General features: G+C 48.6%; 1 protein-coding gene and 1 long non-coding RNA gene across 2 annotated transcripts in view; one reads left to right on the forward strand and one right to left on the reverse strand.

Moving 5' to 3' along the window:
- Positions 1 to 329: 329 nt before the first annotated feature.
- Positions 330 to 1986, reverse strand: LOC109729492 (uncharacterized). Its single transcript, XR_002221527.2, has 2 exons — positions 1239 to 1986; positions 330 to 959 (listed from the first exon to the last, which is right to left on the reverse strand). It is a non-coding gene; the product is annotated as an uncharacterized LOC109729492 (long non-coding RNA).
- Positions 1987 to 7395: 5409 nt separating this feature from the next.
- Positions 7396 to 27777, forward strand: part of TTLL6 (tubulin tyrosine ligase like 6) — a 31284-nt gene continuing 10902 nt past the window's right edge. Inside the window, exons 1-13 of the mRNA XM_020281112.2 lie at positions 7396 to 7488; positions 9706 to 9929; positions 10842 to 10882; positions 11831 to 11949; positions 12081 to 12211; positions 13692 to 13848; positions 14878 to 15021; positions 15625 to 15710; positions 20874 to 21099; positions 22834 to 23009; positions 24916 to 25104; positions 25971 to 26145; positions 27124 to 27396. Coding sequence (XP_020136701.2) covers positions 11929 to 11949; positions 12081 to 12211; positions 13692 to 13848; positions 14878 to 15021; positions 15625 to 15710; positions 20874 to 21099; positions 22834 to 23009; positions 24916 to 25104; positions 25971 to 26145; positions 27124 to 27396 — 1578 coding nt within the window. The 5' untranslated portion in view covers positions 7396 to 7488; positions 9706 to 9929; positions 10842 to 10882; positions 11831 to 11928. The remainder of the gene's footprint in view (positions 7489 to 9705; positions 9930 to 10841; positions 10883 to 11830; positions 11950 to 12080; positions 12212 to 13691; positions 13849 to 14877; positions 15022 to 15624; positions 15711 to 20873; positions 21100 to 22833; positions 23010 to 24915; positions 25105 to 25970; positions 26146 to 27123; positions 27397 to 27777) is intronic.

Below are 27777 nucleotides of genomic sequence, written 5' to 3' on the forward strand. Positions count from 1 at the left end.
GCCACCTGCAGGGATGAAGGAAGAGGGAAGAGGACTGACTGGGTGGCAGTGAGGTTTCTGGAAGAGCAGCAGATGGGCCACTGGTTCCACCTTCTGTCCTCTGTTCACTCCAGGGTGAATGTAAGCATCACATGACAGGCTTCTAGCATATGCTTGGGGCTAAGCTATGCCTTTGGCTCTAGGGTCCTGCTGGTGCATATTGGCTGGTGAAGGGGCAATTTCCTATGTTGGGAGGAACTTAAATTACTAACTCAGGTTCCAATAAACAAAGTTTACTCATATGCATACAGGCAGTCAGTAGTGAGTAACACCGCAAACAACTGGGATAAAGGTTTATATACCAGCTTTATTCTGAGTGGGGAGTAGGTTAGGGCTTCAAAGGATAGAAAGTTCTTATGATGAGGCTTATTTATACAATTTTTATAAAAAGTCCCAGTGTGAAGTGCCAAGACTCCCTAACTAGAGACCTCCACACGGGGACAAAGGGTTCATGGCAGCTGCTTTATTCAGATAAGGGAAGTTGAGATAAGATTTCTTTCTGCATCTGCTGTAGCTCGAATGTTTTCACTTTGAAACAATCTTTATGCTATCCTATGGGGTTTTTTTTAGTCCCTTTACCTGCCATTTCCCCAATACCCTATCACAGCACACATGAAGTCCTGGGCACACTCATGGGCACAATGTTCTCAATGAATCTGCCGGAATCCTCCCGGAAACTTCCCTGGATTCACTCCAACAGGCTCCGCATCAGAGCTGTGGATCCTGTCTCTTCCATCAGTTTCCTGAGGACAGACTGTTTATCCTCTTTCTTGTATGCCTCCCCTCAAGTGCAGGGCAAAGGCTGTACCCTCAGCAGAAAAGTAACAAATGACTCATTGTTTCAGTCCTTGAGACTAAACAATCCCTTTTCACAGGAGCAGCTACATTTCAGTTGCATCAAATCAAGCACCTGGAAAATTCTAAAGAAAGAAGAGAGGCATAAGCAACAAGAAGTCTTTAGCTCAATTCATAAGGGAAGTCTTCTAGAAAGACTATGGTTCAGGAACTTAAAATCGATTCTTTGATCTTTCACCAAATCCTGAATTAACCCTGGCAGAAACAGCTCTACTGCCTGCCAGTTCTTTGCGGGCAGTCTGGCAGGCAGGAATTTAAGTGCAGACAGGTGGAAACGGAAGGAAGACTACAATTATTTGAATACAATCACTGTTACAAGTCCTGCACCATCACAGTTTCCCCACCTGAGGACAGTCAAATGGTGGCTGCGAGAAGCCAAGACCCCTGGTCCCTTAAGTGCCACTGGCTCTTCTGGCGATCTGGACGGGGTCCCTCTGATTGATCAGTTAGTTCAGTGTAGGCCATGATTCCTCACTTTCTGGAGGGGAGGTTACGATTCAATAAGCCTGAGCGGTTCATTACGAGTTTGCAACAGCCATTTTACTATTAAAGCAGCTAAGCCTCAGAGAGGCAATGTGGACTGCCCAAGGTTACACAGGCAATAATATGCCTGAGATCCCGACTTGGGTCTCAATCCAAAGCTCTCCCAAGCTCTCCCGATTCTGGTTTTGGACATTTGTCCGACTCCTGGGTGTAAGTTCAAGGTGCCGCTCCCTCGCCACAGCCCCGCAGCCAGCTGTTCCGGCCGCCCCCGCGCACGGCGCCTGGATGGCGCGGCCCGAGTGGTCCAAGCAGCTCTCTGCTTGCCTGGCGCGGCGTGGCGCGTGGCGGGCCGGGGACGCGCGGAGGGCGAGCGGTAGCCTGGCCCTCGCGCCGGGGAGCGCGGCCCGCGCGTCCTGCAAGTCTCCCGGGACAACCTTGGGCGCGTCCCCAGCCGAGCGCTGGGGCGGTTAATTGGATTCGGGAGGGAGGGGGCATGGCAGCCACTGCAGGGGCCAATCGAAGGCCTAGAAGGCCCTATATGCAAATATGAGGCCCCTGCGGACCGAAGTTAGGAGGAGCGCGGGTCGGGGTTGGGGTTGTCTGGCAGCCGATGGGAGCGAGTCTCCTTAGTCCTGCGAGGAGGGGGCCCGCCGGTGTGGTTGCCGGCGACACGGGCAGCAGAGCGGGGGCCAGACGCGGGAGTAGGAACCGCGGGTAAGAGCGCCCCAAAGCCCAGTGCCGGCTCCAGACCGCAGCCTCCTGCTGCCTCCCCACTGAAAACCCGGCTCGACACACCTCCTTACCCCACCCGGCGCCCAGTTCCTCCGGGCCACCCCTCTGCCCTCCCTGGTGGCTTTTTACAGCGTCAGGCACTCTTGGCCCCTCGGCTCTGGAGCTTGTCTCTTCTTAGCCCCTCTTGTTAATGCGCAGTCCCTACCCTCTCCCGATTTCCTAAACCCGGTGCCACCAAGGAGCTGTCCCTTAGACGCTAGCGATCCCTGGGACTCACAACTGTCTTCACCTTCTTGTTCCCCCATCATTGGGTCCTTCTCCTCATCACTTTTTTTTCCTTTGTCTGAAAAAGCTTTCAAATAGGCATTTCCCATTTTTTACAGTCGACAGAGCCCTCTGCAGATGCTCCTACACTCTTTCCAGCCTGATTTTCCTTCACGTCCAGTTGTCATTTCTCATCCCTCCTGAAGGAACACTCTTCTAGGTTTGATGAAAGTTCTCCTTTGGGATTTGAACCCTAGGAAAAATATCGCTTACATTTGAGCCTGAAGTAGGAAGGGAGCTAACGTTTATTAAGCACCGGTATGTGCTAGGCACTCCAAAAAGTTAATTGATATTTGCACCAATCCTACCATTATATTTTCATTTTACAATGTAGCCCTTATCTTGAACAAAGCACTGTTTTAAGGTCATTAGAAATATTAACCCATTTAATCTTTAAACAAGCTCATGAGATGAATATTATCATCCACATTTTATTTACGAGGAAACTGAGGTACAAAGAGGCTAAGTTACCCACAGCCACCAGTCTCGAAATTAGTAGAGCAGGGATTTGGATCCAGGTCCATCTGCCTTTCTAGTGATGCCCTGAGTATTTTGGAGAAAATGGCTGGGCATGAGCCCAACTTGAAAATTGCATCTTCCAATCTTGCAGAATTCCTCAATTTCTAGCAGAATAACAGATGGCATCTGAGTCAGTGAGATTCTCGTTGTTCCCACTAAATGGCCTGTCATTCTCAGCACTTCTTATTGGCAAAGTTCTTGAGCAGTTCGGTGTCCCCACCCCTCCTTTGTTAGTCCATATTTTGCTAAGGACTCTGCCAAGCTCTGGGCTGAAATTTGAAGGGTGACTAGAATGAAAAGCCAAAAGAACGTCCAAAGCATCTTATTTTATCCTGCCTGAATCAAAGCTCAAAGCGCTTTTCTAGATGTGAAGCTTTCATCTTCCTGGTGGTCCTGTAATCACAGTGGAGATAAGAGTGGGAGAGGAAATAATTGCTTGGCTTCTTATGGCACACGAGTCAGAGGGGCAGAGCTGAAAGCATGATCCAGAAATCTTACCTCTGCATCTATTATTCCCTCATCCTCTTCGACATTTTCCAAGACCTAGCCCTTGGGCATCTTCAAAGGGATGCTTCCAGTAAGTAGAGAAATGAGGACCAAAAGATGCAAAGGGGGTGTGTAAAGGAAAACCTATTATCTGGAGAAAAAGAAGGATGTGACAGGCAAACACAGTAGGAAAGCCCTTCATTGCTGTATGTATTCCTATGGAATGGAAGAAAAGTCCAGGCAGTGAAAGTCAGGAATGAAAAAGGCTACAACCTGTAATATGTTCCCCTTTGGTTCTTATTTTAATCAATCACCAAATCACTCTTTCCTATTATTTATAGGACACCCATATTCATTGTCTTGCAAAAGAAAGCACCAAACATTTTTCCACCCTCTGCAACACTTCCAGGGGAAAAAAAGAATGGTCAACACATATAGTCCTTTATAAGTGGAAATGAGACATGGACCCTCCTCTGAGATTTTTCTAAATAACCGGCAACGTGTCTGCATAGAGCCGTCCCCGCGCTCATTCCCTCCCTCTGGTGGCCAATGTAGGGCATTTTCATCCGTCTAATCAGGATTTGGTTGACAGCCTCTGGCTTGGAAGATCTCAAGATCAAACCCCAGACTAAAATGGAAGGAAACACCAGTGTTTTTTCACTGTCTTAACTATCCTTCTTGGAAAGATGAACTGAATGTTTCTTGTGTTCCTAAGAAAAACTGAAGATGCTGTTTATTGCGTTCATTGCGTTGGTAGTGCCACTCTTAGTTTTCTTTATAAAACTCTCCAAAGCACTTAGGCCACTTTGCCTGTCCACTAACCTGGCATAAGGGAAAAAGATATTAGGGGGTCAGGAAGCCCAGGTGTTGGTGGTGGCTCTGATGACTTGTTCTCTGGCTATGTGCAGGTCCCCTCCCCTGGCCCAGACTAGTGGGGAGGGAGGGGTGGATTCAAAACCTTCTCTAAAAAGTAAATGGGTTGAATTAGACATTCAAGATTCCTGCCAGCTCTAATCTTCAGGAATTTCATACAAGCTTAGAAAATGTTCTAAGTATACCCCTAATAAGAGCTCTGGTACAATGTGGACATTAGGAAAAAGAATAGAAAGAAAGAAGGTGAAAATAAATACAAAGTAGGAACGATAGAGCTGTTCCCAAGTTATGACAAGCCTGGGGAGATCCAAGCCCCTTGTTGGAGATGGGAATTTAGAAGTAGTTGACTTTAATGAAAATGATGTGGGACCTACTGATTCTTTTTTTTTTTTTTTTTTGGTTTCAAGACAGAGTCTTGCTCTGTCACCCAGAGTGTAGTGGCTCAATCATAGTTCACTGCAGCCTCAAACTCCCAGGCTCTAGTGATCCTCCTGTTTCAGCCTCCTGAGTAGCTGGGACTACGGGTATGTGATACCATACCCAGCTGATTTTTAAATTTTTTGTAGAGACAGGGTCTCAATATGTTGCCCAAACCAGTCTGAAACTCCTGGGCTTAAGTGATCCTCCCACCTCCGCCTCCCACAATGCTGGGATAACAGGCAAGAGCCACTTACACCTGGTGGATGAATTCTTAAGGGATTCTTAAGGGATTAAAATCACCAGGACTCATTCTGGGAGTTAGGAGATCAGTTACTTTATGTTCACACCATTTATGAGTGATCAGCAGAAAGGAAAGGGCAGTAAGCAGAGTGTGGAAGATAGACAGGCAGTGGGGTCAGACAGACATGCTTCTAATCCCAGCTGTGCCTCTTACCTTCACCTCTCTGCCTCAGTCCTCTTATCTGTAATAGAGGAAAGATAGTATGAGTATGAGACATTGTGTATATAAATGCTTTAGTAATATATAATGTCTGTTACTTGGTAAGTTGGTTGTAAAGTAGTAGCCATTGTTATAAGTGACTGAAACCAAGCATTTTAAGTGCCTGCTGTATGAAAAGGACCCAAGGTTGACGCTTTAACAATGTAAATGACAAATGTTATTTACTCAATGCTCACAACAACACTTCTATTATATAACTAAGGAAAATGAACCCTGGAGAGGCTAAATTAGCTCATGCATTTATTCATTTTTTTCCAGTCCATTAATTCAAGAAGCATACGAACAGGTGCCATGTGCCATGGGAGCCATGCTAGGAGCTGCGAATGCCAGATACAGCCTCTTCCATCAACAAGCTCGTAGTCCAGGGTCACACTGCTAATAACTATAGATAGCACTTTGTGAGTACTTACTATGTGCCAGGCTCAGTTCTAAGATCTTTGTGTTATATTAAGTCAAACGAATGAACTCATTTAATTTCCAAAACTGGGACAAGCCACTTTACATATGAGGAAACTAAAGCAGATAGAGGTTAAATAAACTGCCAGAGGTCAGACAACTAGGAAGTGGCCGAGCTGGGACTTACATGCAGGCAGATAGACTCCCGAATCTGCATTCTTAGCCACTGCACTACAGCTGTCTCTTAACAAGTGGATTAAAGTCACCTCTGCTGACTGCAGAGGCCCTTACTGTGTGATGTACACGTGTCTCAGGATGCTGCCAGCAGCTCCCTTCACTCTTTTGTTTTCTCTTTGGCCTTGTCCTTTGAATCTTTTGCTTTTCCTCCTTTTATTCCTCAAGGCTACAAAACTGGCACCAACCAAACTGTTAAGCAGCACAGTAGGTGAGAACTCCCAGAGGAGCAAGGTGGTAGCTAAGACTGGGTAAGAGAAGTATGGTAGAGCCAAATCAGGCCCCCATCTGGAAAGACTGAAGGGGTCCCGGCTTCAGGTGGGTCAGGTCTAATTCTTGTTCTGAAAATTGGGGATTAAAATGCTTTTCATTCAGCTGTGGGAGGAGCAGCTTTTGCTCTAACCTGAGACAGCTTAGAGGCCAGAGATACACTGAAGCAGAACTGGTCAATTCAGATGTCTATGGGGTCAGGTGTGTAGCCTAAATGAGAGAAGTGGGTTGGGTTTAAGAAGATGTCACCTCTCTTGTAATGCTACTGTAAGAAAAATAACAGCACAAGGGAAACTGTCACTTGGCTCTTGTGTCAGGGAGGCAATAATGAATGTTAGATATTGGGGCAGACTGAAAAATGTCTAGAGAAGGCATTACTCAGCTCTGGTTGATTGCCGGTATGAAGGAATGTAGAATTACTTTCCCCAAAAAAATGGAAAGCCAGATTTTTATGAGAAATCTGCATTTTCTTTTTCTTTTCCTTTTTTTTTTTTTTTTTTTTTGAGACAGAGTCTCACTCTGTCACCCTGGGTAGAGTGCAATAGTGTCATCATAGTTCGCGGCAGCCTCAAACTCCTGGGCTCAAGGGATCTGTTGGCTTCAGCCTCCCAAATAGCTGGGACTACAGGTACATGCCACCATGCCCAGCCAATTTTTTAATTTTTTGTAGAGACAGGGTCTCTCTCCTCCTACCTTGGCTTCCCAGACTGCTAGGATTACAGAGGCATGAGCCACCTCACCTGGCCCGAAATCTGCATTTTCTAGTTATTGGCAACTACTTCTACCAAACAACCATAGCAATAACCACACACTGCTATGGAACACTTGAATATTTCTGCAGACTGGACTCAGGATGCATGTCCCCAGTAGACAGCCTTTCAAGGACATGTTCTCTCTCAGGATCCTTTGAAGAGAAGTCAGCAGGATTCAGCCTTGGGGGTTAAACTGGGAGGGGAGGGCTGGGGGATGAGAAAGCAAGGGGACCAAAGACAAAGCAAAAATAGTCACATGTGGCAAATGCTGTTGTCTGTCATCTTCCCCTGTCTTAGGTGCCACCCAAAGGAATTCCATATCATAGGTAACCTAGAATACGGGGCAATGTATCCAAGAATGTCACAGTTAACCAGTTCCCCTAAAAGTATGTGGGCTCACTTCCTTGCTCTATGTGCCTGAGGTCCTCTCATGCAAGAACAAACAGAATTTGACAGATTTGTTTTTTGTTTTTTATCTTTCCTTAGAGGCAGACAAACATAAGCAGCCATAACCTGTTCTTACCACTTGGGCAAGGACTGGAAAAAGGGCGAAGACAACCTGAAACTCCAGAAGTTACATTCAGGGTCAGTTTTCCCTCCCCAAGTTAACATTAACCTTTAGGTAAACGGAGCCACTCCTCCTTGAGGGCTTGGTAAACAGGAGCAGTTCTGGGAGTGGAGCTGGTCATTTACCTGCAATGAAGGGAGCAGCTCAAGGTCAAGACTTCATATACCTTAGTTCTCTTGAACTTTGCCAAGAATGTGCCTGTTCACTGGGGAAAATTGACTCACAAGGCCCAGACTTTATCTGTCAGTTGCGCTGAGCACAACTCTTTCTCCTCTTGCTCTGGTGTCACTAGAGAGGAACTTGGGTGTAAGTGGCAAGAGAGAGAAAGAAGTAGCAATCCTTAGCCGGCTTGGTAATTCTGCTCTCCCTCTTAGGGGCAGCTGTGAGAATTCAATGAGAGTATGCATATGCAAATTATTTGAAAAGCCCAAAGAACTACCCCCACATAAGGTCTTATTGTTAAATTGTTCATAGATAGTCTCCATAGTTAGAGAGCTCCACCACTATTAGATTTGGTTTGGGAAAGGGGCAGAGAGAGCTGAAAGGGTACAGTAATGTTGAAGATAGGGCTGTAGGGTATTAAAGTTGTCTAGAATTAGCAAGTTTGTGTACAGAAGGAAGGTGATTCCCAAGAGATCATGCAACTCTGATGAGACTGCTACAGTTGCATATTGCTGGTAATGGTCTAAATTCTTTGAATTCCTCTGGGAAGCAACATGGTGATTTTATAAATATACAGAAGCTATATAATTTGCATATTTATTAACCCTGTAATCCTGTATCCTGTAACCCCAGGATATTAACTTAAAAAAATAACCTCAAGGAAGTAAAAGATGATCTATATATAAAAGCATACATTTTAGAGCTATTTATATAATATCAAAGCAAAGCAACTTAAATTTCCAACAATAGGGCAATGGTTGGTTAAATTCAGGCACATTCCTTCAATCAAATATTACACAGCCATTAAAAACCAGAAACATGTAAACTTTGCCACAAGAAAAAGGACGTTTATGATATGACATTATTGGGCAAAAAGCAGATACAAAATTGATTACAACCATATATGAATAATTATGCTTAGAAGCTAAGAATAAAAGAGAATCCACAAATAGGTCAGTGTTGCTTTGTTAGGGTAGGAAAGCCACAGGTGATTTCCCACCCTACCCCATTTTCTAAGTCTGCTTTAAAGTTATATCATTACAATAATAATAAATTATAACAAAGATATTATTATTTTTTTAAAAAATCCAAAGAATTTGTGAGGGAAGGAGAGGTGTTAGGTAGCAAGAGGACTATGGGTACCAAAGGAGAGGGTTGAAATGGCGAGGAGGCTTGTGGGGTTTTCAGAGTTGAGGGGAGAAAGGGAGAGCCCCCCAAAATTGGTTTTCTGGTGATAGGAGCCTTGGCTATGAGGAAATGTGAGTCAGTTAATTGGGCCTGGAAGTTCTGGGTTACCCAAAGGCAAACTAAGCATGTTCCTAAGGAGCAGAAGTTCCTAAGAGGCATTAAAATTCCATTTAAAAAATATTCGATATTTGAAATTTTGAGTAAACATCAAAGAAGTCTCATGGGGCCAGGAAGGATGAGATCTTTGCAGGATGGATCTTTGTTATATGTATTTTATGATTTGTTCTTGTTTTTATTTTGGAATGGATAGTCGGGGAGGCATGATAGCCTTTTCTGTGCTTGGGGTCTCTGAAGGTCTGCATCTGGCTCTGGGCTGGAACCTTATTGTTCAATCAGCTACAAGTCAGTCATGTACTCCTTGAGCGAGGGTGGTGTTCACTTTCAGGCCAGCAGATTGCAGTGTGGGAAGTTCTTTGCAGTGCTGAAACAGTTAACAGACCTCCTCAAAGCACCTCCACCTGCACCCTCTTGGGACTAACTTGCTCAGCAAGGAAGGCTTGGGGCTTGGTCCTGAGGCTGTCTCTAGACACTCACTCACTTTAATAATAAGATTGTTTACCAGGTGGTGCCATGCATAGCATCTCAGGAGGGAAGAACCAAGGCCAGGGTTGGCTGAATGAGTCCCCAGGGTCAGAGTCAATGGCAAAAGGTAGAGTCAGCTCCCTCCCTGAGCTTGCACCCACCATGGAAGTGGGGATAGCATTTTATTATCGGCAACCTGTTGCCTTGTCTTGGAACCCTGGTTCACCACCCACATGAGCAAGGGAAGGGGTCCCCCTGCAGGAATATCCATGTAACTGCCGCTCCCTCTGTTCTTTCTCCAGGGAGAGAGCTGGTTTTTCCCCAGAGCTTCCTCCCAGGCCAGGGAGATGCTACCGTGCCTGACTTTGGAAAGTGAGGAAGGAGCAGGCTTCGAAGAGAGGAAGGACTGTTCCATTGAAGATCCAAAAGAAATCATCATGCTGGCTTTTATGAGAGAGAACACTGAGATTCAAAAGGGTCCTCAGAATGCCCAGCAGCAAGGCAAGAAGAAGAGGAAGAAAAAGAGGTTAGGATTGAAAGATGGGGAGTGGGGATCCATGTTGGTGAGAACAAGAAGGATCTGGGGGGAAGGGGGTGTTGCTGATGATGAGAGGGTAAAGAAGAAACTGTGATCTGAGACTGGCAAAATCACAACACTTTTGGTTCATATAAAAAGAATCTACTTTTTAAAAAATTCTTTTCTTTTTTTTCCCTTTACCCAAATTCATGCATACTCAAGTCCCAAAGAATCTACTTTTGATGATCTGTTTTAGGAATCAAATAATGGTGTGCGTAATCCAAAACCACACCTTGTCCTAATTTTCATTCTACTTGTATTTAGAAAGCCTTTTTTATTTAAGTGGGTGGGAAGAGAAGATTTCCTTGTTTTAAGAAAGTGCTTATTTGTCCTGAGAATTTAGCACACCTTAGATATAGCAGAACCACGCTGGCTTATTAGGACCTGACTACACCTTGTACATTCCAGTTCTTGTTTAATATTTCACCATGCCTTGTTCCTTTCAGACTGATTGATAAATGAGAGCCTGTCCACTTTCTAATTCCCAGCTTCCCTTAATGAGGGGGAAAAGGGGGAAGACAAATATTTCAGCCAAAATGATTTTCAATTTCTGTCCCTGGTGGACCACTGGAGTAAAAAGATTGAGGCAATGATGTTAATATAAAGCTACAAGCAAAATTAGCCATAATTGCAGTACGAAATTTCTACCTCATGGAGAGAAGTCCTCTGATTCCACATTTTTTGCCACTCTGTACCCCTGTGGGTTCGTGTCTTTAGTAGCAGGGACTGCCAAACCAGGCTCAGTGTGGCAGGCTAGATTTCATGCAGCTCCACCTGGGACAGGCTGTTTCCGGGTCCAGTCCTTTATTCTGGCAAGTGTGTCTGTCTCTGTCTTGCTGTTTTCCTTTTTCTCTTTTCCAGATGATTGGTGATCAATTTAACCAGCTGCCGGTATGAGAGCGGTGAGCATCTGGGATCTATGTTGGGGACCCACTGGATTCCTTCAAAGGGTTGAGAATGGTCACTCTTGTATATTCTTGAGGCTGAAGGGGGTGTCTCTAAATCCTGTTCTTTAGTTCTCCTAGCTCAATGAACTATTTGAAGAAGTTGGGGATCTTATCCTAAGAATCATAGGCTTTGACCACAATGGTGTGTACTATACCTATCTGTAATTCTTATATATGATGATTTGGGGGTCTGATTGTAGAAAAGGCAGCTGTTGCTGTGTTCAGTGGCTCTGTTTTACAGCACAAATCACAGACTGACAGTCCAGGAACTGATTCTGGCCTACAGATCTATTTTGTACTACAGAGCACAGTGTTGCTGTTGTATTTTAAATTCAAATTTAAATGCTTTAGGCTGGTCGTCTGGAATACTCTCCTGGTTACTGCAGGTACTTCTCCCTCTCTAGGCCCTTGGGTTTGTGGTAGAGTCAACTCCCCATTCTAATACTACAGGGGCAGGGGAAGAAGGATGTGATAGCATATATGTGGTTTTGAAATACATTGTATCATATATATATATATACTCAGTGTATTATGTGTAATTTTTTTTTCCTGCCAACTTATCTCACTAATTAAGTTTGTCTCTGGCTGGTGTTAAGGATTAGTTTATATTCCCTGAACATTCAGAGTTTAGTGGTTTGGAGGAAAGCCAGAGGCCTGCTTCCTGGCAGGTAAAACATTTATCCCAGACAACCTTCTGTAAGGAACATTGTGCACGGGCTGTGTTCTTCAATCGCTTTCAGCTCGCCACGTTCCTACCTTGGCAGTGGTGCCAAGATGGCTTCCAGCCCCGGGTTCTCTTGCTTTTGTACTTGGGCTGGGAGCACCTAGAAACGGGACCTCCCACCCCACAATGCTCCCCCACTTCCTGGCTCACAGGCTTTTCTTTCTTCACTTCCACTGCAGTGCGTAGGGCAGCTCAGCTGTATGGCCTTAGAGAGGGAGGGGAAAACGATGACTGGACGCTCTACTGGACAGACTACTCGGTGTCGCTGGAGCGCGTGATGGAAATGAAAAGTTACCAGGTATCTGGGTCAGTGTGGTCCTCAGTGTGGCACCTAGACAGTGGGGGCCTTGTTTTTATAACTGCCTCCCGAGGGGATCTCCTGGTCCTCTGTGTCCCCCAGTGGTTCATGAATTCCAGCTTCTTTTGCAGAAAATCAATCACTTCCCTGGGATGAGTGAAATCTGCCGCAAGGACTTGCTGGCCAGGAATATGAGCCGCATGTTCAAGATGTTCCCTAAAGATTTCCACTTTTTCCCTAGGACTTGGTGTCTTCCTGCTGAGTGAGTGACCCCTGTGCTTCCTTTTCCACACCCCACCTCCATTTATTTTATGTTGGCCTCTTGCCCTCATTCGCTGATGGTTACTTTCCCTTCCCATACGATCTCCCATCTCTCTGGCACCTGTTTAGGAAGAGAAAGGATAAAGGGTGTGTCCAAGGTTGAGAAAACACAAGGCTCTGCCTATAAAACTAGATGACATTTAGGGGCTGGGTGCCTTGCAGCCTGTACCTGCAGTTGGGATCAGAGTTTTTTCTGACTGTGAAAGCTGTTGATTTTGAACTCATTCCAACCATTTAACTGTACAGTTTCTGAATTTTTAAGGACCACGAGCACTTCTGGAGAAAGAAAGGTAGTGGTTAGCTCCCAGTTAGGAGCAGGGAGGGATGCCTGGCATCTGTCCCAATGCAGCTCCATGGGCAGTGGTCAGTGCTTCCCCCTCTCTGGTTTCATTTTCTCCATTTCAAAACTGGATATCCTTTCCTGGTCTGTAAAATGCTCTGGACCACACCACCAAGAGACAGGATACACATGAGATGACATGAACATGATCTGGGGGCAATCTGGCGGTTGAGTCAGGGCAGAGGGGGTGGAGAAGTGTCGCCCTCAGAAATATACTTACGTGGCCAGGGCACCAGAGGAATCCCACCCTCTCCTCTCCACCCAGTGCTTCCCCAAACCAAGAGCTCCAGGGATCTCTCAGCCTCTCCTTAGCTTGTCAGAAATAACTTCCAGGGCTTAGCAGCAACTTAGAAGGAAGTGTCTTTGCAATTAGGTCAACAGGAACTCTAGATTTCATGACCACTGAGGAGCATTGTAGTAAAGTGACTTCTCTAATGGTCACAAGGTTCTACAAGTTAAAATGCAAAACAAAAAGTATAGCAAGACTGGGAGATAAAAATCCATTAAATTGATTTCTTTCTTCTGAATATACTTTCTTCAAAGCATGTTCAAAGAGATTATTTTGCTGTCCCATACTCTGGCTGAAGGGATAAGAGACTGAATGACCCAAGGTCAGATCACTCATCAGGGGTTGAGCCAGATCCAGGTTCCAAATCTGTATGCAAACCCCAGAAAACCAAACTACCTGGGTCATGGCCACCTTTATGGGGTGCACAGCACACGTCAGCGCTTTGCCCGCCTTATGTCATGAACCCAAGCACCACAGGAGATGAGTGTTGTTAGTGTCCTCATTGTAGAGATGGTGAAGTTGAGGCTTAGAGAGGTCAGGTCCTTGCCAAGGGTTACACAGCCAGGAAATGGCATTGCCTGGGTTTAAATACAGCCCTGAATTTCCTCTGAAGACCACACTCTCCATTGTATATTGCTTACCCACCCCCATTGCCAGAGCTCTGGGTGACTATCAACACCGGAGCTTTGTCACATTAGATAGCTTTTCTTTCTTTCTCCTGGTAAAAAGCTAGCCTTGCTTTTCATCATTCCCCAGCTAAAGATGTGTCTTGTTCCCTCCCTGCTCTGGTAGCTGGGGAGATTTGCAGACCTACAGCAGGTCAAGAAAAAATAAGACATATATTTGTAAGCCGGATTCAGGCTGCCAAGGGAGAGGTATATTCATTACCCGGACGGTGAAAGAAATCAAACCAGGGGAGGATATGATCTGTCAGCTGTATATTTCAAAGGTACTTCCTCATTGTGATTATTTATTTATCACCCATAGCAACCTCGGGCTCCACCGGACAGAATGTGAAATGAGGGACTGGAGGGTGGAGGTAGGGGCGAAGCAGAGAGCCTGTCTTCTGCTGTGGATTTTGTCAGGCCAAGCTTTCTGACCCGGGGTGCCGGCACGTGCCTGGGCCAGAGTGTCTTGCACTGTTTTATTTTGTTATTGTCAAAAGTCAAAGACAATGCACCCTTGTCATTTAGTCTGGCCACTAGGCTGGCCCTTTCCCTCTGACACATGAACATGAGGGCTGGGAAGGCACGTGGGATTGCAGAAGCCCCAACTTATTTGGGAAAAGTGGGGGGAGTCGTGGAGCGGTTCATGGTAACCAGCTTTCCTCCATGGCTGGAGGTCAGAGGTCACAGTGGGATAACCTACCATGGGAGGGAGCCCTCGAGAAGCATGGATGGAGGGGGAAGCAAAATGACCAAGAGACAACACTGCAGGGACACCTGTTGCAGAACTGCAACTACTGTAGCCCTGGATGGTGACCATATGTTCTATCATTAAAGGACTTTTTTGTTTTTGAGACAGGGTCTTGCTCTGTTGCCCACGTTATAGTGCAGTGGTGTCATCATAGCTCACTACAACCTGTAACTCCTGGGCTCTAGCAATCCTCCTACCTTAGCCTTCTAAAGTGCTAGGATTACAGATGTGAACCACTGTGCCTGGACCACCAAAGGACATTTGAATTGTCACTTTGTTTAGTTGCCACAATGTCTCTTGGAGGTGGTTACTTGTGTTATTGGACAGATCAGGAAACCGAGGCACAGTGTGGTTTTAGTGACCTCCACAAGGTCACGTGTTTGGGTCACAGAGCCTAAGTCTCCTTCCCCCAGACCCTGCCATCTCTGACCCTGGCCAAGCCTGCCCTCTACAACACTAAGCAATGTTGGAGCTAACTCCATGAAAACAAGGTGGGAACTAGTGATTTTCAAGTGTGAATCTCTCCTCTGATGATTGTCTGACTTCTGTTCTGTCCTCCCAGCCCTTTATCATTGATGGGTTCAAGTTTGACCTACGGATTTATGTGCTGGTGACATCCTGTGACCCTCTCAGGATTTTTGTGTACAATGAAGGGCTGGCCCGCTTTGCTACGACCTCCTATTCTCCGCCTTGCATAGACAACCTGGTGAGCTAAAGGGGACACCCTGCCTCACCCTACCCACTTAGCATGGTAAAATAATCCTAGTTAAATCCACATTCTCAAGACACTGTGGATGTGGCTGTCATTTGCTGAGCACTTACTATGTGCTGGGTTGTACCTGTTCTCCCATTTAGCCCTCTCAAGAGTCCTCAAGAGAGGGATTATTGTCCCCATTTCACATACAAGGAGGTTAAAAGCCAGAGCATTAGGGACTTGTCCAAGGTCACATAGCTAGGAAGAGCTGAGTCTGGAACTTATGGCCAGCTCTGCCTGACTCCACAGTTCAGGGGTGCCCGAGGAGAAAAGCCATGGGTGAGCTACCCTGCCGTCCTCCCCACCCCAGGCCCCCCGTACCCCTGAGGCTGTCCTCAGGCAGGGCACCACCCAATCTCAGGAGAGCTGGAGTTTCTTATGCTCCAGGCTACAGGACACCCCTTCCTACTTCCTCTATTTTGCTAGTTCAAGTAAGCCCTAAGTCTTCCCTTTCTTCCCATCCCTTTAAGCCCTAGGGGCCACGGGAGGGCACTGTGAGGAAGCGGGAGGCCCAAGCTTCTGGCTTGACCCCACAGACTGTGTCTCTCTCCCCAGGATGACATCTGCATGCACCTGACTAATTATTCCATTAATAAGCACAGTTCGAATTTCAGTCTAGACGCTCACTCCGGCAGCAAGAGGTAAAGAAGCCGATTCTCCTTTCTTTCCTTCCCCTGCCAGCTTCACAGCTGCTTTCTGGGATTCTACCCAAACCCTGGAGGCCCCCATCAGCGTTTCCATCTTGGGTCACATGGTCTCAGAAAATACTTCCTTGCCTCTCAACCCAGAATAGACTCCTTCATCTCTGCCGTCTGGGCTGTTAATCATTAAAAGAAGGCCACATCGTAAACCCTAGGAGGCTGGCAGGAGGAGAGATAAACACGAGCCATTTCCCCAGCAGAATGCGTACAAACTCCAAAACATACCCATATTACAGTTGGCCCTTAAGACACCTCCAAATCCAAAGATATTTATTGATTGCTAGTTCTCCATGCAAGGACTTGCCAGGCAGTTATTTTTTGGCCCGTGGTTCCCTGGAGTGTTGCTCTATTGAGATTCTCAAATGATGTGTCACTATGTCCTGACATGTGGCTCTCTGCCTTTAAGAGTCCCCAGAAGGAGGGGGAATGAGAGGAATTCCTTAGAGCATCTTCACGAGTGGTTTTTCCATTCATGTTATTGTCTAATCGGGTCTCATTTGAGTTTTAGAAAAAGGGGGACTGGGGAACGCGAACATGCCCAGGCACGGGGCAGGGGAGGGAAAGGAACGCGTATTTCTGGGGTCTCCTGTGTGTTGGGGGCTGTGCCAGGTGCTGGGTGTGCATCTGTTGTTGTTGAATTTTCGCAACAACACTATGGCAAAGGCATAATTATCTACCCTTTGTGGGTGGAGAACTGTGAGTTAGGTGCCATCTCCATTTTACAGATGAGAAAACTGAGTCTCTGAAAGGTTAGGTCAGTTGCCCTAGGTCGCACAGCTCTGAATGCTAGAGTAGGTCGAGAAGCCCAGTCTGTCAGACCCCACGGCTCTCCTTCATTCTACTGTACCAGGCTCCAAAGGACTGATGAACGGGCCATCAGTTTGGCTTCAGAGCATCAGAGAAGCACATGACATTTCACAACTTCCTCAGTGGCAAAATTCCAAAAAGCACATATAGAAAATCGTTTTCAGAGGATGCCAGCCTCCTGTGCTGCCTGAAGCTCTCCCTCCTCCTCCTTTCCCCACCTGGACGGCGGGCACCAGCCGAGCCGCTGGCATTGTTGCGGATTGAGCACTGGAGGCCTGGTTTCCAGTCCTGGCTCTGACGCTAGCCAGCTGAGCAAGCATGGACAAGTTACTTGGTCTCTCTGAGCCTCCATGCCTTGGTCGTGAGATGAGGATGTAAGATCCTTGCTCTGCCCTGCCTGCATCGTAGGGTCCCTGTGAGGCTCAACCCACCTGTGATGGCAGTACGGACAGTGTTTGTGGTGGCTGATATTTTTCCTTAGTCTAAGGACATGTGATGGCAATATTCTCATGTCCCTCCTCTGATGAGAACTGACACCCCAACAGCAGGCTCGGGGCCCTCAGGCCGTGATGCAGGGGATGTTATGGGGTGGCAGGACTAAGGTGAGGTTATGGAGACTTGGAGTATTGTTCTGCTGCCCTCGATGCCCCATTCCTCTTCCCTCTCCTCCCCTCCTTGTCACTCCTCCTTCTTCAACCTCTGCTGCAGCGGCCATCTGCCCCCACAGCCTCCGCCTGCCCTCGCTTGGCTCAGCCTCTCTCCCCCTGGGCTTCAGGCCCATCTTTCCTCAGCTCCACCTGTTCATCACCCTGTTGCTTCCAGCTTAGCATTTCCCGACCTGGATGCGTGGTTTCTCCTGCTTCAAACTGGTCTCCCTGCCCAACTTTCCATCTCTACCTTCTCAGCTCCAGCGATGGGGAGCTTGGACATTTCCTTCTTCAAAGACTCATTCAGTCCTGAAGATTCCTCCTTCACATGTCTCTGCACCCCTTTCTTTGCACCAGGGCCGGGCCCCTCTTCAGGCTCAGCCCCAATGGCTGCAGGGGCCTCCTCGCTCTTCTGCCCAGCTCTGGGCACTTGTGCACAAACTCTCTGCACCTCCATTTTCTCATCTTAACTTGAGATGTTAAGTAGGAATGCTGGCTGGTCTGCCTCACAGACATGCTGGAAGGATCTACGGAGGGGATGTGTATGACTGGGCTTCGGAAACAACAACCCCACACAAGGGGGTGCTGTCGGTGTTGTGCATTCCATGCACTCACCACCTCTGCTCGCAGGTGACCTGTGTGGCTCTCAGGTACCTAGAGCATCAAGTTCAAACTCCTCTGCTCAGGCTACTGTAATTTCCACTCTTATTACTACTGCACTAACAGCCAACATCTTATTTGTTGAGTACTAGCTATATGCCATGTCCTTCTCTGGGCAATTTACATACCTCGAACCACTGAATCTTTATAACGAGGCTATGAAGTAGGCATTTTCATCACCCCTATTTTGCATGGTAGGAAACTGAGCTATGAAAAGGTTGAGTAACTTGCCCAAGGTTGCACAGCTAGGAGATGATAGAGCTGGAATTGAAACTCAGGCTGTCTGGCTCCTGAGTTTGTGCTCCTACCTGCTAGGCCGTACTGCCCATGCTATTCACGCCATCAAGTTCTGCCAGGACACCTTCTTTTGCTCAGGCCTTGCTCACGCCCAGCTCTCTGCCTGTGCTCAGTTCCAACCAAAAACCTGGGAGAGGCTGGGAATGGTGGCTCATGTCTGCAATCCTAGCACTCTGGAAGGCCGAGGTGGGAGGATCACTGGAAGTTAGGAGTTCGAGACCAGCTCTGAGCAAGAGCAAGACCCTGTCTCTACTAAAAAAGAAAAGAAATTAGCTGGGTAACTAAACATAGAAAAAATTAGCAGGGCATGGTGGCACTCACTTGCAGTCCCAGCTACTCAGGAGGCTGAGGCAGGAGGATTGCTTGAGCCCAGGAGTTTGAAGTTGCTGTGAGCTAAGGTGATGCCATGGTACTCTAGTCCAGGCAACAGAGTGAGATTCTGTCTCAAAAAAAAAGCAAAAAAAAAAAAAAAAAAAGCATGGGAGACTATCTTTAAAGGCCCCACTTATGTCTCACTAAGCTTCCATGTTGCCTTCTCTGATCTGATTCTAGCGTCTGGTCTAGCTGGATAACCACTGCAGTGTGGGCAAAACCCATCTTCTCTTTGGGCCTCTGTTTCCTCACCCACCAGATGAGAGGACTGGATTCCGCCTCTAAGGACAAGGCTGTGGAATCTGAGTGTAACCACCCACAGTAACTTTCCCTCTCTGAACCTGCACCACCATCAGCCACGGCCTGCAGCTGTTCTTTCTCTGTGCACGTGTTTGTCTTGGTCCCCAGTTGCACTTAGCTCCCTGAGGGACAACGGTGCCCTGGCATTCCGGTTGCTTCCCATATTGCCAGGCAGAGTTCTTCATGCCTTCTCCCTGTCCCTCTTCCTTTCTCCCTCCCCATCTTTTGAGACAATCTGCTTCTCATCCTGACTGTCTCACCTGCCCCAAACTTGGCGGTGTAGGCCAACTGCCCTCCCAGTCAATGCCCCACTGGGGTGCACACTCAATAGGAGTAGGGCTCCGGTCATGGTGAAAGGGAAGAGAGAAAGACTGAAAACTCAGCAGGACCCTGGGGCAGACACCAGGCCATCTCCATGTCTTAGCATTCCCAGCACATGGCTGATGTTGAATTGAATTGACTAACCACTGGGGGTTATGAAATTGTGCAATAACATATAAATATATTCATTGTGATAGGCCCTGAGTCATCAAGAAAAGGTTATGTTTTGTTTTATAACGTCTGTTATAAGAAGTCAGGGAAGTATATAATCTATTTAAGGAAAATTTATTTCTCAATAAGGAAAATTAAATATATATTTTTCCTACTTGAAAGGATTGCCTTCAAATGATCTAGAAAATCCATTTATGTACAACACTCCTTTCCCTGACAATGGTAGGTAGAGGAGGTGGCCTCTATATTGAGTGGCCTTTGCTTATCTGTCTTTATATAAATGTACCCTTAATTATTTCATATGTGTGTTGACTCTCCAAGTAGTCCTTAGGCTTCTCATGAGAAAGGTGTCAGTTCCTAGGTGTCCCCTCCTTGCATGAAGCTTTGCATGCACAGCAGGCCCCCAGCAAAGGCACATTGACTGGCCGGCCCTGCTTCCTCCTCTTTGACCCCTTTGGCTGGATGAACCATGTCTCTTGTCTTCTTCACCCTCCCCTCTGCTCCTCACTCTCCTGCATCTCCTCCTTCTGTATTTCCACTTCCACGTCAGCTCTCTGCGCACATGCGTGTGCATGGAGGCAGACAAGTGTCCGTCCCCATCATTGCCTCTGGGATCTGTCAGATTATCCTCTCTCTGTACTGCCCAGCTCAGAGCTGACTGGAGCATCCACTCAGATATTCCTCACGAACCCCTCCATGTGGGGCAGATATCCTCTGATTTCCTCCGTGATAGAGTGACTTTCCTTATGCTTGCAACTGAGGGGTTTCCTGGAACGTGGGACTTTCAGTTCTAAAAATGGGATAGTCCAGTGTCCTTGGGACAGTTGGTAACCCTATCTGTGGAAATGCCTTGGGGCTGCCTTTTCCCCGTAAGTTGCCCCCAAACAAGATTTCCGTGTTTTTGGTGTCCCCAGAATCCCACCAGATGGCTGAGGGGGAACCCGGGTGTCAGTATTCCCAAAAGGCTCTCCAGGTGCTTCTAATATATACTAAAGGCTGAGAGACCATTGCCACCAAAGCAAAGCCATGATCTAGGATCAGGGGTCCTCAAACTTTTTAAACAGGGGGCCAGTTCACTGTCCCTCAGACCGTTGGAGAGCGTGGCGCACATTCCACACATGTGCACTGTGGGCCCAGGAGGAGTTGGCTGCTAAGCAGGACAGGCAGTGGTGGCAAAAGCACCCGGCGGGCTGGATAAATGTCCTCAGCAGGCCACATGTGGCCCGTGGGCCGTAGTTTGAGGACCCCTGGGTTGGTTGGTTTGATCCATTAAGCTTCCATTTGCGATACCCAAGCCCCTCCCTGCCCACAGGTGTTTTCTGGGTCATAGTGAAAGTGTGCAGGCCATGTCTCTGGAGGTTTGGGAAGGATGGCTCTGTGACTCTTGCAGGCCTCTTCTCCTGCTGGTGTCACCTGGCCGGTGGGCAGTCACTGGCTCTGGAGCCTTATCTTCTCCAGCAGATTCTGGTTCCAGCCTTGGATGACCAGAGGCCACTGTCCTGCCTCATGGCCCTCGGTTCCCTTCCAGGAAGCTGTCCACGTTCAATATGTACATGGAGAAGCACAGCTACGACGTGGAGCGGATATGGAGGGACATTGAAGACGTCATCGTCAAGACGATCATCTCGGCCCAGCCCATCATCAAGCACAACTATCACACCTGCTTCCCCAACCACACTCTCAACAGCGCCTGCTTCGAAATCCTGGGCTTTGACATTCTGCTGGACCGCAAACTGAAACCCTGGCTGCTGGAGGTAGGCGAATTTGGGTGAGGGGGAAACTGACTCGGGGATTGGGGTCAGCCTGCTTCAGGGACGCCGCCCTCCAGGCTCACCTGGATTGTTTTAATCAACTTCTGGAGCCACTTCCTCCGCTGGTGCCTGCCGCCTGGGGCTCCTCTCTCAGTTGAGAAGTGGCCACCAGAGGGGGGTAGACGGCTGGGAATTAGAGAATTCCTTCCGCCTTTTTGAGGTCCACCCAGACTTGGAAACGCTGATCTCATGCACAGAGTGTTTCTAAGGACAGCTCTACCTTTTGTGACAGAGCTGTCTCCCCCAAAGAGGGTGTTCTTTGTCAGAGCTGGGTCAGCAGTGTTCAGTGTCAGACGGGACCTGCCATGCCCGGCTCGCAGGGGCCTGGACTACTCAGTTCTGAGCGCCAGCAGACATGGGTGGGAGAGCCACTCAGAGAGTTTCCTGCCTCCCCCAGACCCACGGGGTGGTGGGAAGAGGAAAAGAAGCTTTCTGGGTGGCTGCCGCCCTTTCTGATCCGACTTGTCCTCTCAGGAGCCCTCTCAAGGGGCCACTCCATGAGCAAAGTGTGCGAGGTGAAGTCATGGGTGCTAGTGCCAGGTGCCAACAACACCGTCAGACTTCAGAGTGGAGAACTCAGAATTACAGAGCAGACTCCTGGGCTCTGCCCTGCCCTTGTTCGCAGGTGTGGTGGGAAGTGGGTACGGCTGTCTGAGGCTCTCATCCAAAGAGCAGAATAAGCTACTAAGAGCCAGTCTCCAGAAACCGCTAGAACGGTTGGGTGCGGTGGCTCACACCTGTAACCCCAGCACTTTGGGAAGCCAAGACAGGAGGATCGTTTGAGGTCAGGAGTTCAAGACTAGCTGGGCAGTATAGGGAGACCTTGTCCCTACAAAAAATTGAAACATTTAAAAATTAGCCAGGCATGGTGGCACATGCCTGTAGTCCCAGCCACTCGGGAGGCTGAGGCAGGAAGATTGCTTCGGCCCAGGAGTTTAAGGTTGCAGTGAACTATGATGAGGCCACTGCACTCTAGCCCAAGCAACAGAGTGAGATCCTGCCTCAAAATATAAATAAATAAATAAATAAATAAATAAATAAATAAATAAATAAATAAATAAAATAAAAAAGGAACTGCTAGAAATTTACAAATGTCACCTAGTGCTGCAGAACAATATACACGTTTTTTGTGGGCAGGAATGAGTCCTCGTCCTTCTCCCAGCTGTCTCCCCTGCACCCCGAGAGGCTCCTGCATTCCTACAGCAGTGTTGATTCTCATGGGGGATCAGGTGCAGTTGCACCCCCTGGGCCCCAGGGGCCTGGTTGTCTGACTTCCCTGCTCCCAGTGAGACTGGCCTGTCCTGGTCCAAATTATGACGGGAATGCACCATCCTCTCTACTCCCTGCCTCCCAGCCTGCTCCTCCAGACTGCCCTCTCCATCCTGCCCCGGGGAATGCTCAGTGAGCGTGAGAGAACACATGCACTCCAGATGGAGTGGAACACACGCACCAAAGAGAGGGCAACCCCTGATGCTTCCAGAGAAGAAAGGGCCGAGATAAAAGCTAGTTTAACTAGAGGGAATTCCATTTCCTCTGGTCCAGACACTCTCCTCTCCCTTCCACTCATCTTGGCAGCCAGGGCCCTGAGGTGGGCTTTGGTAGAGGCCAGGAGGTGGCAGCTTGGCCTCACTCTCTGCTTTCACTCTGGTCAGCCTTGTCCCCATCTTGCTCTCCCAGGTCAACCACTCTCCAAGCTTCTCCACTGACTCCTGGTTGGATAAAGAGGTGAAGGACAACCTGCTGTATGACACCTTTGTCCTGATCAACCTGAGAAGCTGTAACAAAAAGAAAGTCTTGGAGAAGGAGAGACAACGAGGCCGGTTCCTGCAGCAGTATCGTTCTTGGGACATCAGGTACAGTGGCATCCCGAGGGCCTGGTTCTCTGACTTCCCTACTCACTCCCAACAAAACTGGCCTGTCCTAATCTACATTATGACTCAACAGCCTACCAGGTATGTGGTCTTTCTGTCACTTCTCTGAGCCTTAGTGATCTTTCTGTGAAATGGAGCTAATGATCCAGAGAGTTGTTGGGGGAATTAAATGAGATAATGCATAGAAAAATTTTAGCATGGTGTCTGGCATGATAATTTACATTAGAGGCTATTAAGAATCTTGCCTGGAGTTGGGGGCATCATTTCTAACAAATGATAATTCTATTTGGAAAATGGGTTTACACTTGCAGAATGTAGTACTTTGAACAATTTTACTATGAGTATTCTTTTATTCCTAGGAACAGGAGGTTAAGTTGCAGACATAGGATTGTATATAATGGATAGAAATTGATTAATATCATGTGAAGATTTAAGAATTACCAGGGCCAGGTGCAGTGGGTGCCTTATGCCTGTAATCCCAGCACTTTGGGAAGCTCAGGTGGGAGGATTGCTTGAGCTCAGGAGTTCTAGACCAGCCTGGGCAACACAGAGAGACCCCATCTCTAAAATAATATATATACATACATGTACATACATGTATATACATATATATATATATATATATATATATATATATATATTGCCAGGCATGGTGATGTGCACCTGTAGTCCCAGCTACTCGGGAGGCTGAGGCAGGAGGAAGCTTGAGCCCAGGAGTTGGAAGCTGCAGTGAGCTATGATGGCACCACTGTGCTCCAGCCTGGGCAACAGAGCAAGACCCTGTCTCCAAAAACCAACAAAAAAGGAATTATCTATCTAATTCCTTTATTTTTATTGCAGAGAAAGATTTGTTGGCTCCCGCATGCTCTGGTGCTGGCAGGAGCTAACATCCTCCTGCTTCCTGCTCAGCATCATTTACCTTATAATTGGAGCCTTCACTCTGCATGGTGATCCTAGTGTCAGAGACTCTGAGCCTGGTCAAAGATATGCCTTTGTTGCTTTTATGATCCCACTACAGCCCCCACCCTCCTCTAGGCACCCTCTCCAGAGCAGAGCCAGCCTCACCCTTCAGGACCTAGTTTCTGGAACTGAGGCCATACATTGTGTTTATGTTTGGATGACACTGTGTTTCTCAGGCACTGTCACCTGCACTGTCTTCCCTGTAAGGAGTGGGGAGGTAGGTAGGATGGGGTGTTGTGTGGTCCTGTGCTTGACAGATCTGGATCCAGAGCCCAAGGGTTTTGCAGCCAGGGATTCCAGGATCCCTTCCACTGTGCCATGTCATCCCTAAGCTCCTTGGGCAGGAGGCAGCATCGTATTAAGGAGCAGCCATCAGGGTAAGGGCCTCCTCTGAAGCAGTCTGCTCATTACTGGGCCCCGGATGTCTCAGTGACTCTTGGTTTCCCTGCTGTAAAAGGAGGCCAGTGATTCCTCCCAGCCTGACCTTCACCTCCCTGGGGGGCTGTGAGGAAGAATGAGATCATGACAGCTGGTAAAGGCTCACCAAGCCCATCCAAGAAGCCCTCAAATATAGCAAAACACAAGCTGCCATTCTCCAGAGAGGGGGACCAGGGCTGTGGATGGGAAGTTGGGGACAGCCTGCCTGGGCAGCACTGAGCTGAGGGGGAAGCAGGTTTTATTTGTAGCAGGAGAGACTTTGGTGACATGTCAGAAAGACTGTCCTAACCAGCTCTCAGTGCATTGTGACATTGGCTGCTGTGGGAGGGTGAGAGGGAAACATTCACGCATTTGTGTGGCGGGTACTGACTGACCGCTATTATGTGCAATGCCTCCATCTGGCCCTAGATGACGTCCAGCTTGGACATGTCCCTTCCAGGCTTTGTCCCAAGAAAACTGAACTGTGGCCCTATGTTCTGCTTCCCAACAGGACTGAGGAAGCTAAGGGTTTCCAGGCTTCGTGGTTACAGAAGACTGAGAAGTACGAGAAGGAAAACTGTGGAGGGTTCCGGCTGATTTATCCCTGTCTGAACTTGGAGAAGTATGAGAAGTTTTTCCAGGACAACAGCTCCCGCTTCCAGAATACTATCTCGTCCAGGGCTCGGGAGGTGTATGCCCGGTAGGAAGGCTCTCGGGCGAGGTGTCCTGGGGCTTGTGCCTGACCTGCTAGCTTGTAGGCCTGGGGTGGCAGGGAGAGTTTCAGAGCCATGGTCCCCAACCTTGAAGCTGCCTGGGCAACATTTACTCTGGTCTCACAAGGACCAGGAATAGGAAAATTCCCTAGTGCGAGGTGTAGAAGTGTGGCTGTTTCTAGAAACTGTCCCTGAGACAGACACCCCGCCCCCACTCCAGGGTGTCCACCCCCTCAGAGCTGCCCCGTGGACTCACCCAGGCACAGAATCTAGGAGCTGGACGGACTCATCCCATGGCGTCCAGCCGCTACTCCCCACCTCATTTTATGGAAGGGGAGGGCAGAGCAGAGAGGGGATCACATAGACAGATGATGGCAGAAGAGCGACCAGAACCACCCTGCCTCCTGAGTCAAATTATTTCCACCATATCATGTCGCCTTTATCCACTCTCGGGACCCATTGGCCAGAGAGGCCCAGCATGTGAAGTGGCCCAACATGGGAGGCCCTGGCTGCAGCCTCCTGTGCAGACGCTCTTCCCAGCACCTGCCGTGGTGGGGAACCGGCCTGCTGGGAGGTGGGAGGAGATGGGGTGTGGCGGGGTGGGGGTGGCCCCTTCCTGTGCATCTCTCCTTGGATGCTGTTGCCCAGACTGGGGACGGTCTGGTTGGAGCGACAACTCTTCCCTCCACACCCTGCTCTTTGACCTTGAGTCACTTGTGCAGACTGGATGTGCTGGGGGAGGGACCGTGGTGCACTCCGCCGCCTCATCCAGGCTGGCCCATCCCTCAGGGAGAATGCCTGCCACTCAGCCCGTCCCTGGCCTGGTGACACTCACTTGTTCCTCAATGGGCAGGCAACTGATCCAGAAGCTGAGACTAAAACAGGAGAAAAAACCCTTCCAGACCAAACAGAGGAAGGTAGAGATGCCAGGGGAATCGGCAGGCGAGCAGGCCAGAGGCAACGGTGCAAAGACCTGGCGACAGAAGCAACAGAAACAAGAGGCTGCCACCCACACCACCTCCAAACAAGTAATCCCGGATGGGAGGGGAGCACGCATGCCCAGCACCCTTCCCCAGCTGGGCCCGATCCGAGGTGGGGTGCTGAGACCACTGCTCAAAGCCCAGACACACTGAAGGGCTGCGTGCAGGGGTGGGGAGCAGGAGGGGAGCCCTGAAGGCACACGGGCCACTGTCTTTAGAGGATCCCTCCATCCAGACAACAGGGGACTCTCACTGCTCTGTCCTTCTTTCCTGCTCCAGTAGGAGTAAAAGCAGCCAGGCAGGACACTCTGGGAGGCTGGGCAGGAGCCCCATTAAGGGAGCAGGCTCCAGGACTGCTTGCACATGGTCCTCCATTCCTGCCTGGGTTGCAACGCTCCCCTCCAGCAGGCCAGGGGCACGCCGGGGGAGCAGGCTGCTGGGAAGAGCTTCCTGGGTGGCGGGACTCTGAGAACATCACAACATGGGATGGCGACCATGGCGGGTCCTTCCAGCCTGATCTCTGTGCAAAATGCGGGACAGCCCCAGGCTGTGGGCCAGCTCTCTGGTCGGCCTCTGATCTAAGTCTTTGACTTCCCCTGCTCTGCCCAGTGCTCTCGTCTAGCTCGGTGGAAATATTCAGTTAACTTTTCAGTCCATCTCCTTTATCTCAAAGGCTCACCTGAAAGGACAGGATCAGAGCAGGAGTTCTTTGTTGTTTTTCTTTTTAACTTTCTTAGAGTCATAGACCCTTTGAGAATCTGATAAAAGCTATGGAATCTCCTGCCATAAAGCACACAATGCACAATTTTAAGACTGCCTTTTCAAGTGGCTCAAAGATCCCCTGAAGCTATCCATGAGCCCTCTAAGGGTCCCAGCTCCCTTAGTTAAAAGCTCCAGCTTAGAGAGACTTTGATATCAACTGCTTTCCTTCTCCTCATCTCCTTTGCACCTATCTCTGGGTGCAGATGAACTTGGACGTGGACAGAGCTGGGTTTCCACGGGCCGTATGTTTGCTCTCCTTCCCAGTATGCCCAGCCATTAGTGTCCGGCACACCTGACTTGCTCTTGAGTGTCAGAGATGAAAAGAAAAACGAAACAGACAGCAACCTAGACCAGGAGGCCCCCAAGAAGGAGGCTGGTGCTCTTCCCCCAAAGCCTACATCTGCAAGGCAGTACAGCTCTGTACCCGACCTCAGGAATTCAAGACTCAGCTGCTCTGGGCTGGGGCTCGGTAAATCCAAGCCCAAAATCAAGGAGGCCAAGTCTGCCATGGCAGTGAACATATGCACTGGCACTCAGGTAAGCATAGGGCCGAGATCTGGGAGGGCGTGAGGGAGGGCTGGGAGTCTTGCTTTCTGGTCCCTTTTATACCCCTGACTTGCTGGCCCCTTGCGTAAGCCCGTGAGCCTTCCAGGGTCTCCGTTTTTCAACTTGCAAAGCCCATGTGTGCAGCGGCGTGCCTGCTGGGAGGATAGGCCTGGGATGGCTTTTAGAAAGGCGCTCTAATGCACCCCCTCTTCTAAGGCAGGTTGCCCTTTCCTAGGGCTGCTGTGGCAAACCTGGCGGTGTACAACGACACAATTTATTCTCTCACAGCTCTAGAGGCTAGAAGTTTGGCATCAAGGTGTCTGGGGCCATGCTCCATCTGAAGGCTAGGGAGGATCCTTCGTTGCTCCTGAT

Source organism: Microcebus murinus, chromosome 18, assembly GCF_040939455.1.
Source record: "Microcebus murinus isolate Inina chromosome 18, M.murinus_Inina_mat1.0, whole genome shotgun sequence".
Taxonomy (NCBI): Eukaryota; Metazoa; Chordata; class Mammalia; order Primates; family Cheirogaleidae; genus Microcebus; species Microcebus murinus.